We start from the raw sequence: 12,632 nt of genomic DNA on the forward strand, positions 1-12,632 counted from the left end.
CATTTCTTCTAAGGTTTGAATTCCAAGATTGACTAAAATTACACCAACAATCAGCCACAAAAGCATCCTTGTTCAAACACAAGGGCAAGTTAAGGAATGTTTTGCTAACGGTTCGATGTCACACCAACTGTCCTTCCAGAATCTTATTTTTGTTCCCTCTCCCAACAAAAGAGCCAAGAATTTAAAGAACGTCTCTTTATGTTTCAAGATGCCAGCCCATCCATTTTCCTCAAGTCATAAATGCTACAAGTAAACCCCTCCAAAAAGCAGCTTCTTCCTTACAAAATCTCTAAAGCCATTTAGTAAGAAGAGCAGCGTTCTTTTGGCTAAAAGAGTCAATCCCAAAGCCTCCGTAGCAAGAAGGACAATCCCATTTGACTTTTAGTAGTAATTGCAGGCTCGCCAATCCAAACAAAATTCCTAATAAACTTTTCAAGTTTATCAAATTAAACTTAATTCTTAGTAGTAATAAAAGTTTATCAAATTAAACTTAATTCTTAGTAGTAATTGATATGAATGAACATGACAGATCGAGAAATTGAGTCAATCGACCATAATAGACTAAATCAAAGGTTTGGAGTAATTGATCAATTAGAGAAGAGGAGAAGTTCAATCATCGTTGGTTTGGAAACAAATTCAAATTAACAATTTCCAAAAAAAATTCTAAAGAATTAATCTGACCAAAATCGATTGACTTGTACTTTTCAATGACTAAGATCTATTTGCATTTGTTAGAACTATGATAAGTTAAATGACAGCTTGGTCAAAAAAACCAACTTCTTTTTTTTTTTAAAGGAAACAGCTAGATGGGACTTAGGACTGTGCCTAAGACCGCACTAAAACACACAATTTTATTAATGAGGGGCTAGAGAAAAGCCCAAGATCTAATTACAGAAGGTGCTAAGGTTTAAAGCAATTGTAGCAGCCGAATAATTTTTAAAATAAGGATCCCTACTGCACCAATTGCCTATAAGGATTTTACAGTCCTCCCACATATTAGCAATTGTTTTATGAGAGCTAGAGGTTCCAAAAATTCTAAAGTTCCTTTCACACCAAATTTCCCAAAATAAAGTTATAATTCCACAAAAAATAACCTTGTGTTTCGGGATGGAGCAATTTAGAGAGCGGAAGAAGGAGAACAAATCCTCCAATTCATCGGTACCAAGTGCGAAATTGAGGGAGTGCTGGAGAAAGGACCATAAGAGTTTCACAGCTTCGCATCGAAGAAAAAGGTGGTTTCCTGATTCACTGTCTTTATTGCACAGCACGCACCAGTTGGGTTGAAGGAGAATGTTGGGCATTCTTTGCTGAATAACCTCCATCGTATTTATTCTTCTTTGTATCAGGCACCACATGAAGAATTTGATCTTCATTGGAATGCTGGACTTCCAAATGATCTCAAGAAGCTTTGCTCGAGGGTCCCCTGGAGTTTGATCCAGCTGCCGAGAGATCAAGACTTTTACGTAGGCAATGGAGAAAGAGTTGTTGCAACTTCAATCGACTTTTAACATGTATTTGCTTTTTTGAGTTTTAAATTGAATCTTCGATCTCTCCGTCTGTGTAATTGTTGTAAACATTTTTGGTTGAGTTTTGGAGTTTTACTATATTTTAGAAATTTTAAAAGTTTATGTTTGTATCTTAACGGTTTGACAAAGCGCTAAACGATTCAATATGCTTCTTTGAACTCTTGTCTCCAAATGTTTTGTTCCAACTCTTTATTTAATTACAATACAGCTAGGAACACCTTTTATAGTACTAAATCTTATAGATGATAAAGTAAATAGATCAGTAATCATTTTATTGCTATTCTCAAGAAAGACGGAAGTAAACCTGAATATAGGTAAAAATCTCATGGATGTTCATCAATCTATTGATTAGCAACAAATTGGAACTCGATATCCCCAAATCCATTGAAAAATTTGGAGTTCACCTGCAATGAAAAATTGATTACATACATACTCCAAAACCAGGTCAACCTCTCTTTCAGGCCTTGTGATTTTTGGCCATCTCGTCGACATCCAGTTCAATTTCCAATATTGGTGAATCCCTCTTCATGCTAAAATTGCTAGTGAAAACAAACACAATTCAGTCAGTCTCTAAAGAAAACTTCACTTTTTTGAAAAAAAAAATAGAGAGTAGACTACTTAGTGAATAGTGGCTAACCTATTCTGCACCGGGCCATGATCGACTGCTGATCGTAGGCAATATATGGCTCTGCCCACAATGTCTGACATCGAAACTGGACCAAATGTTCGACTATCGTACGCCTCCTGACAAGGGTGAAAAAAGAGAAATATGAAGTTGATTAGTGCAGTTTAACAAAAATCAAACACAAAAATAAAGTTGTTTTGTTAGCTGCTCCTAGAATTCCATACTCGAAAAACAAAAACAAAAAATTAAACTCAAAGTCAAACTGTACCAGCAACTCTTAAATGGCAATCAACCAAAAGGGTATGATCTAAAAGGCACAACTATCTAAGGCAGAGTTATGGTGTTTGAAATTGTATCATACCTTTGGCTTCAACTTCTCATTATCTGCCAACAACCAGCACTGATCCTTCTCAAGGGTGAAAGGCTGATCTTTTTCATCCGTAGACAGCATCTCATGCCCTTCAACTGCAGCCAATCTTCTTACAAGATAGTTTTCTGGTTTTTCTGGCTCCTTCACTACAACGACGTCTCCAACATAAACACTCCTGTGTACAAAAGAACATCTTGGGCGTTTAAGAAGAGAGTTGTTAGTAAGTATAAGCTACAAAAATCTAGCATTAAACTAATTTCTCTAAATTACAGGCAATACGAAGCATATGCTTTATAAACTATAATAGGAAGTTTGTAAAAAGTGGGAAAGCGACTTCTAGATGCTAAAAATTTTCCTAATCCAGTAAGAGCCTTCAAGGCAACCTTTAGGTTAAAAATTAAACTTTCAATGTCTACAGTTTGGTCTCAATACAATCTTTCATGGTTCAAGGAGATCTCTTCTCTTCTCTTAACCTGCACCAATTTACCCCCTAGACCCCTATCCTTGTTCTTTACAGGAAAATGGAAGATAACCTCTCTTAAGTTTTGAGGGGATAGAGAACCAAGGAGAGAAAACTGGGTTTCTCAGCAAAGTGTCTTCAGCGTTTACTAAAAGAGCCTTATGGAAGATCTAAGCACTCAAGCTACTTAGAATAGAAATACAATAATAGCAAGGTATATATACTAGCTCTCTGGAATCCTATCTCGAGTATTCTCAAGCCTAAATCAACTAAAACAATGCCTACCTAAATTTCCTCCCACTCACTTGATGTGTAACCAATTCCTCGGCTAGTCACTAATATGCTCTTAATACCCTAATAAGATTTCTAGCAACCCCAACAGTATTCTTATCATCATCCTACCTGGCCTTGGCTCCAAAGAATTGTAAATTCTTTCTAGCTCTCAATGGCTTGAACACAAATGGAAAAAAAAAAAAATACAGCAAAGAGATCTCAGTTACCTATATAAAATCGGTGCTTCCTTTACAAGGAAGTGACGTAGGGTTTGTGGCTTTTTGGGCTAGCTTTATTTTAATTCTGTTTGGCTGAAGGCTACCTTTTATTTTTGCAAGCATTTAGTTGCGAACTGGTGGTTTTTACCCTCAGTGAGTTGTTAAACAACCTGCTGATGGTTTTTCCTTTCAGTCAAAGTTTCTGAAGTTCTTTACTTACAACGGCCCTTCCTCAGATGCACAAGAATTGGTGGTTAAAGGCCAGACCCCTTGGAGATTTAAAAATTGCAAGAAGGTAAAATGGTCAAAGACTTATATGTTGTGCTTCCAAGTTTCAACCATTGGGTTGGACCGTAGAAACAGGATCTTTTAAAGAGGGAGAAGATATTGAATAAATGAACTGCCACTTTTACACCATTAAGATGTAGAAAGTATATATTACAAACTGAATAATTTCTCTCAAGAAGAAAAATCGGTCAAACATGGAATTTAAATTTACTTCATTCATCTCCACATATATCGAAACTAAATATTTTGTAACCATTCTCTTTCCATTTTGTCGAGCAATTGAACCCCCTTTATTCATCTATCTTTCAATTAGATTCTCGTTTCTTAATTAAGTTTATTTCTTGCCAAATAATAACAATAATCACTATAGTGCAAGAAGTAGAGTAGAGGACTGGCTTCAGTTTATTCAGATGATCAAGTTTAGTTGAGGTGATAAATTAGAACCAAGTCCAAAGGACCGAATTAGTAAGCATTTTAAAGCTGTCACAAAAACAGGAAACTGGTGTTGCAGAAAAAGAGAATAAATTTTTTGTACTCAGAGAAAGAGGAAGACAAAGTTTACGTTGGATTTGCATCAGGTAATTTGCGTACAAGAAGTGTTCCCCCTGCCTCACCTACAGTTGGGGCCATCTCCTGTCCCTTAATCCAGTGTAGGTACGTGAGCTTTCCCTGAAGTAAATTCTTCCAAACGGCATCACCTACTTCTCTGTCAGTAATTCGACCTCCTTTATAGTTCTGCATCAGAGAAAAGATTCTTCTTGTCATTGTTTATATAAAATAGTTGAAAGGTCAAAACGGTTGAGACGTTTCTACATTTTCTTCCTCAATCAAACATAGATTTCAAAAGTTTTCTAGCTGAAAACCAAGAAGCTAAACGAGAAATAACTACAAGCTAACCCATAATAGAAAGAAGATGAACAAAGAGAGAATGGAGAGATAAATCATCTAAAGACTTCTTATTAGAATAGAGAAATAAAAGTTTTTTAAGCCAGTCCAGCAAGGACAGCATGAATTTTCTGGAACTAGCATTGGCTATGCACCCTTTGATTTTTCCTGTACACAGTTTAATAGTCAAATCCCAGCAGCTCAAACACATTCAACATAGAAATTCCTACCCGGCTTGAACTTCTCAGACAATAGAAATACATCTCTATAAGAAACTAAAAAGACCCCTCATTCCTAAAAGGAAAACAGGAGATAACATTATCGCACACTCAAAGCCTCAACAAAAACCTCCCTATCTTCAACTTGCATTAAAAATTATAATAATAAAAGAAATAAGCGTAATTTAAAAAGAAATACAAAGTGAACTACAACAGAAGGCCAAGACGTGAAGAAACCAAGTATGTACAGAAAACTGGGAAGAATTATTCTTTCCATTTGAAAGACTCATTTAATTTCTTAAGGAATAATTTTATTTGAAAGAAACAGATAAATTATGTTTTCTTCTAAAAGAAAGGCCTAGCAGCATGGTGGGAATGATGCCCCTTGAGAAAAGTTCAAAACACAATCAAATTCTTGATAGTAAGTTATGTATGTATGTATATATATGTGTATATATTCCCACTCAACCTATGAATGAACAGACATGAATCAGTTGAAACTGACAAAAAATTAACGTTAATTGATCATGTGAAAGAATTTATCTCTGCACGAAATCTTTTCTTTTACAAGGCACTCACTAAATTGCTCGCCCTTGACAGGCAAATGGTAAATGACAACATGAGTTAATCGTAAATCAAACTAACAAACCAAGAATCAAAATTGAGGCACTAACCATTCAAGAAACAATTAAAACAAATAACATTCTGCTCATTCTTCAGTAAAGAATGTGGGACTGTAATAACATACCAATCACCTTTAAAAAAAATAGTAAAAACACAAATAAATTCTCAAGAACATATAAACGATGAACTAAACCCGAGAACTCATTGGTGATCAAAAACCAAAACTAATAAAATCAAGAAATGCGAATTGAAATTCCAAGAATCCACTTACTAAATTGCCTGCCCTTGACAGCCAAATGATAAATGATAACATGGGTTAACCAAAAATCAAACTAACAAACAAGAAACAGTTAAAACAAACAAAACTCCACTGATTCTTCAGTAAAGAATGTGGGACTGTAAAAACGAACCAAGAATCAACAAAATAAAAAGGTAAAAATACACATAAATTCTCAAGAACTTATAAACGATGAACAAAACCAGAAAACTCAATGGTGATCTAATAAAAAATTTCTAAAAAAAATGCGAACTGAAATTCCAAGAATGCATAAATCCCAAAACCGGAAGAGAAAGAACAGTGCAAGAAACGAGATTATTGTAAAAAAAATCCAATAATGTTCGAGTAATCAAACCAAGCAACAACATATGAGGCAAAAACAGTGATGGAACAAAAACCCATGTGGGAAATTGAAGAATAGGGTTAAAGAGAGAGAGTGAAAGACCTTCCAACTGAGAGAGACGGAGAATTCAAGCTTGTTGGCTATGTAGCGTAACCAGGTCGAGAAAGAAGCCATTTTGAAGAAGCAAATTTTCAAAGAGAATGAATGGTATGAAGAAATTTGACGTGCATATACTGTGTTCCTAAAACCCAAGAAATGAAAATCTGCCGCTCTATATTGAGTTTCAAGTTTTCTTCTCATGAAAATGAAAGAAACATCATAGTCAAATCACATAAACCCCCTCCCCAGTATATCTTTTCTTTTTCTTTTTCTTTTTCTTTTTTTCCATTCTTTTTTTAATCAATAGTTAAGATAAGGGAGGGTTAGTTTTTACCATTAACAAAATAAACTAAATATAGCAAAATATCGATATTTGAACTATTATCATACGCCACTCTCATACGTATTAGATAGATATAATAAAATTTTGAAATGATTATTGATTCTTTTAAGCAATTTTATAATTTAAAACAACTACTTTAAAATAATTATTATTATTTTAAATAGATTTCTTAAAAATATATATATAAAATTTGACAAACTATTTATACAACAAAAACACCAAAAATAAAATTAATTATACTTAATTTTTCTATTAAGTATAAATATTTTGTCAATTATTCTATTTTTGATAATTTCCCTATTTTAAATTGATGGAAAAACCATTAGAGGCATGCTGCAGCGGAAGATATAGATCATGCTTTACTCCATATGCATCTAAACGATTTAGAAGCTAACATGCACATGCTATGTGATGGTCTTAAACGAGAAGCCAAAAAGGTAAACGAAGAACTTACCTTTTATAGTTTTGGGCTTCTTCTTTGATTTCTTTTCCTTCTCTGCCTGAAAATCACGAACAAGGACAACCACCAAGCTGACCTACTATGCTCAGGACCAAGAACAGAGTTGTGAGACTCGGATTTGTGAAGTGAAATATAGAGAGAGATGGGGAGCGTATCGTTTAGGTGTTCTTTTCCAGAGAAAACCTCATCCTTTTCTCATTCGGTAATGAGAAGTTTGAAGGAATGGAATTCCTAAAGCGAAAGCGTATGAACGCCGTGCAAGTGAAATTCAATTTATGAAACCAATAAATTCAAAGAAAAATAATAAACACGCTTGGAAAAGGTGAAAATAAATTAAGCTTTGTAGAATCAATTCTTCTTCCAAGCTTCAAGCCACCACAAAATCTTCCTTGTTATTCTCCAAGTAAAGAATCACAGAGAGTTGTGGGCTTCTGTAATTTTGGTGAGGGAAGAAGTTTTTGGGAGAATTTTGTTTCCTTTTGAAAATACATAGAGATCGTAAGATTGTCCATTAAAAAAAATCTTTTTTTTTCTTTTAAAACAAATCTTAACAATGGAGGGGGAAGTTATGAAAATAACTTCCTCTTATTTCCCACGTAGAATAACTCCCAAGGGAGTTATTCATTTTATTTAAATATATATATATATATATATAAATTAAATTAAATAAAATCAATATAAATTTAATTAATATATATTATATCTCATATAATATAAAATCAATATAAATTTAATTAAAATATATTATATCTCATATAATATAAACTTTATATTATATCATATATAATATAACCAATGGTTTAGATCTCTCATATAATCTATAGTTCTAATATGAATCGAATTCAATTTTAACCTATAGTTTATTTATGAATCTTATTCATATTCATATTATTATCTGAATCATATTCAAATATTAACTTCTCTCATAAAAACTTTACATAATAGTGTATCAAATACATTATATTAATTGTATCATATACAATTTATTCCCTTTAATCAATTTGAACAATTCAAATTAAACCAAAATTTGATTCTCATATATCCTTATTGAGCTAACAAGGGGACCTTATGGACCTACAGATTGAAGCTCCAATAAAATGAGATTAATTAATTAAACTCTTTAATTAAATTAATCTCTATTCATTAACTGTTAGTCATTCCACTAAAGACTAATAGTTGCACTCTTCTTACTATAGATATATTTTTGTGCCCATTAGATATAATCAATCAACAGTGCAATGACCGCAAATTGCTCGTAAGTACAGCTAGACCAAAAATTACCGTTTTTCCCCTGTAGTTACATCTAACTCCTTAAGTACCATTGATTCCTCTAATGAACAGTAATTATAGTCCTACTATAACTGAACTCCTCTCAGACCAAGAGAGGGTGTGGCGCCACATTGTTTAAGCCCTGGAATCAACCCTTAAGAGAGCAATTTCTCTACTTACTTATCTATAGAGAAGGAGTGAATTCCTTCTTGTGTAGCTGTGTTTCCAGCTCCCCAATAAGACGAATCCCCAAAATGGTAGGCATATTGAGTCGGCTACATAGGCCACTCTCACCCATACAAATCAAAGGATCGCCTTCATAGGCAGGAGTTCACAACTCACTCAGGATTCAGGTGAAGTCACCTATAGTCATTCTGGTGAAATGTAGTCTTAACTAGTAACAGTGTTAATAAGAGAGACTATTCATTTCATGGTCCGGTCTTATATAAACTCTTTGTATAGAATACCCCCACTCTAATGTCTCGACATGAATGATTAGGATCAAATCATTTGTAGCACTTTAGAACAATTGTAACAACTACAAAGCAGGTCGTATTCGTAGTGTCACCAGGATAAGGTATCCAGCCTTATCCATTTACTACAGACCATTTAGGTTATCACTTAAACATGATCCACTTGTATGTCTCCGCAAACATGTTTAGGTTACAGAAGATAACCTTGGATGTTAGTTTATTGGTTTTGTGAGTTAATGCAACTAAATGTCAAATAAAATAAAACACTTTATTTTATTAGATAAATAAAAAGTTTGTATAATATATACAATTACAAACTACAAGACCACGAGATTTAAGGCATCAACCCCAACAAAGTTTTATATGAAATTTACATGCAAATTACATGTAATTTATTTCATATATGTTCAACACCTAGTTTTTTCATTAACTCTTTAATGAAATTAGTGGCCTTTAATTCACAATAGGCTGCCACATTGCCCACTAACATTTAGTAATAAAATAAATAGTCAAAGGGCATTTTGGTCAATTGACCAATTAAGTCAAAGTCAAAAAGTTGACTTTTCAAAGTCAAACTTTAACTTTTCTTAGTCAAACTTTAACTTTTCTTAGTCAAAAGTCAACTTTTTGACTTTTTTACTAATTTTCCCGTCTTAACTAATTCTAACCTCCCGAGTATGAATCTGCATTCATTTTTCTAAAATTCAAATCATATTTGAATATAAAGTCGGTCAAAGTTTTGTTTCTCAAAGTTAAAAATCAACAAGTTGACTTTCACAACTTTGACCGTGTCAAAACTTTTCAAGCTTTTAAATATGAATCTATATTCATATTTATTTAAATCATAATTAAACAAAAAGCTTAAAGTTTATTTCTACCGACTTATATCTTATATATTTGTCGGTTTCTCTCTCTTATCTTAATTCGAACAATTCGAATTACTTCAACATTCATGTTCTTAGTTGAATCCATATGAGCTAGTAGGGGAACCTAATGGACCTATAGATCATGGGCTCCAACGATCCGAGATTAACTGGCTAAACTCTTTTAGACCAAACTTAATAAACATACGTTAGCTAAAGAGTCATTTCACTAAAGACTCTTAGTTGCACTCCCCTCACTATAGATATATTTCTATCCACCTGATATAACCATAATGGGTAAGTCGATCCTTCACAGGTTATTCGTAATCTTGGCGGGGTCAAAATACCGTTTTACCCCCAAGATTACATCTTACTCCTTAAGACCCACTGATTCACTATTGAACAATCGATTTAAGGTCCAACCTATAAACCAGAATCCTTCTCGGGCCAATGAGAAGGTGGGGTCCCTTGTTCAAGACTTGGATTCAGTCCTTAAGAGAACAACTTATCTACTATCCCAGAAGTGGGTAGGAGTGAATTCCATCTTGCATCCTATGTCATTAGCTATCCACTCGGTCTTACCCCTGAAATGGGAGGCTTATTGGGCCAGCGATGTTGAGCTGCTCTCACCTATGCAGAACTAAGGATACTACCGAATGAACAGAAGTTCATAGTTAGCTCAGGATTAAGATCAAGGTACCTAGGTCATCATAATTGAAATAGTCAGTTTATAGTTTACAGTGTTATAACTAAAAGTGACTACTTTGTGGTTCCAGTCTTATGTAAACCATTTACATAGGACGCCCCCACTCTTATGTCTCTACATGAATGATTCAGGATTACATTGTTTGTACTAACTACGGAGTGGGCCACATCCATAGTGTTTATCCTAAATAAGGCGTCCAACCTTATTCATACACTAGAAATTATTTGGGCTATTTACTTGAACTTAATCTATGTTTATGTCTTAACATAGAGTTCAAGTGTATTTGACAAACTCAATAAAATAGCCTCGGGACCTAAATTTATTGGTTTTTAAGATCATAGCATTAAATAATAAATTTTATTGAATCAAATAACAAAGTACGAGTTTTAGGACACAAATTCCAACATAAATGATAAAACTTCTAAAAATATCTATAAATATGGTAAAATATCACGATCTATTTTTTATATACTACAATAGACCAAGATAATATCACATACAGTAGACTATAATATTTTGTCATATTTTGTATATATTTTGATTTACTTTACTCTATTTGAAAATAACTGTAAAAATAACAATCGATTACAAATTCACTTTCTAAGTTAGTTGTTTTTTAACTTTTAACTTTATATATGATACATCTTTAAACTATAAATCGTATGTAATTGTTTTTTTTTTCTTCATATTTTTATTTTAGAATAACAACAAAATAATGGATCTATTATACAAAATTAAATGAAATATATATTGTTAAATTTTGGATTTAATTTTTATTTAGTTTTAAAATTTCAAAATGTTATATGTTTTCAATTTGGGTCTCTCTGTTTCAAACTATAATTCTTGGTTCTAATGTAGTATTAAGATTTCAAAATATCATATTTTTACCGTGACATTTTAAGTTTTGTTTCAATTTACTATAAAAAGGAGGGGGTATGCCGACACAGCTCTACATCGACATAATTCTGAAATGTGTCAGTAGAAGCTATGCCGACGTTGGAACCAATGTCGGTAAGGACGTCGTGAGAAATGCGTCGACGTCGTCTCTCCCGACGTGAGAACAGGACGGCGTCGACAAAGCTTACTGCCGACACACTCTTCGCCGACATGGTCAATACGTTGGGAGTGAGGAACTATGGATGCGCGTTAACAACATTGCAAATACCTCACTGCCGAAGTTGCCATATGTGTCAACGTTGTCTAGTATGCGGCGTCGACAGTGCAATCAAATTTTTTTTTTAATTAACCTAAAATTAATTTATTTCTAACTTTTATTAATTAATGTAAAAGTAATAAAAAAGATATTAAAATTCTAAATTGAATTATGGTTAAAATAAAATGGAAAAAAATTACAAAAATACAAAGTCAAATTTATTAGTAATTGAAATATTAAAAAAGTACAGGTTCTAGGTAGTTTAAATATAGATTACATCAATAATGCAAAGTAAACATGAAAATTTAAACATAATTTAAAGCGCTGACGCTAGTTTCTCAACTTATGCACATTGCCTCAACATCACTGTAGTTCATATGATCATAGGATGTGCAAAGAGGAAAATCGAACATTTTTATGAGTTGCGTCGAGAGAAACACGAGGTTGCTTCAAACAGAAAGAACCCTTACTCTGGTGGTTCTAAAAAATTGATTTGAAAGAGAGAAGCAGAAAATGTCAAGATCAAGAATCGAATAGGCAAGCCACATAAAGTTTCTCATTGCATATTACCTAATATGCAATTAAAGGAATTTCTATGACTTACCTATTCGGCTCTCGATCTTGTCATTTTTTGCTCTTCTCTTCCGAATTAATTTTCTAAACCACCAGAGTTAGGGTTCTTTTTGTTTCAAGCAAACTTGTATTTCTCTGAATGCGACTCATAATAATGTCCAATTATCCTCTTTACACATGTTGTTCATGTCTCTATGATTAAACTAGCTATAATAATGTTCAACTTTCGCTTCCTTTGTTTGAGTTTGTTGAATAAGAAATTTTGGAACCAATTACAAATTGCCACATCATTTACTAAAATAATTGTATTTGGGATTAACTAAAAATTGACATGTATCCCAAATTAAATTTAAAGACAAATTGGACAATTCTAATGGTGTCATGTGTCTTTATTATGACAATTGGATCAAATTAATTATTTTGGTTCAATTAAATATTATTTACTTAGGCTAAAATTCAATCGAGCCCAAAAATAAGCTTAATTTAGCCCAAAATAAAATATGACCCAAATCCATGTGATTGAGCCCATGGGTATGGTCCATGGACCAGACCAGGCTCAAGTCCATAAAAGCCCACCAGAGAAGAA

The 12,632-nt window shown here is 33.1% G+C and overlaps 1 protein-coding gene across 2 annotated transcripts; it reads right to left on the minus strand.

The window, feature by feature from the left end:
- Positions 1-1,769: 1,769 nt before the first annotated feature.
- Positions 1,770-6,529, minus strand: LOC103489739 (uncharacterized). 2 transcript variants are annotated; one of them, XM_008449032.3, is made up of 5 exons: positions 6,210-6,529; positions 4,323-4,495; positions 2,513-2,696; positions 2,164-2,270; positions 1,770-2,065 (listed from the first exon to the last, which is right to left on the minus strand). In XM_008449032.3, the coding sequence occupies exons 1-5, from the start codon at positions 6,405-6,407 to the stop codon at positions 1,984-1,986; spliced, it is 744 nt and encodes a 247-aa protein (XP_008447254.1). In that variant the 5' UTR covers positions 6,408-6,529; the 3' UTR covers positions 1,770-1,983. The 2 variants fall into 2 exon arrangements, with proteins under 2 accessions (XP_008447254.1, XP_008447253.1); XM_008449031.3 differs by having other exon boundaries at positions 2,513-2,714; positions 6,210-6,507.
- Between the last annotated feature and the right edge of the window lie 6,103 nt (positions 6,530-12,632).

Source organism: Cucumis melo, chromosome 1, assembly GCF_025177605.1.
Source record: "Cucumis melo cultivar AY chromosome 1, USDA_Cmelo_AY_1.0, whole genome shotgun sequence".
NCBI classification, from domain to species: Eukaryota; Viridiplantae; Streptophyta; class Magnoliopsida; order Cucurbitales; family Cucurbitaceae; genus Cucumis; species Cucumis melo.

What these genes read in the sequence shown, in the direction of transcription:
- LOC103489739 (XM_008449031.3), bottom strand. Translation starts at nt 6,407, where the DNA reads ATGAGAAGAAAACTTGAAACTCAATATAGAGCGGCAGATTTTCATTTC. An exon ending in CCGTCTCTCTCAGTTGGAAG is followed by an intron (nt 4,496 to 6,209) that starts GTCTTTCACTCT and finishes TCTCTGATGCAG; the next exon opens with AACTATAAAGGAGGTCGAAT. An exon ending in ATGAGAAGTTGAAGCCAAAG is followed by an intron (nt 2,271 to 2,512) that starts GTATGATACAAT and finishes CACCCTTGTCAG; the next exon opens with GAGGCGTACGATAGTCGAAC.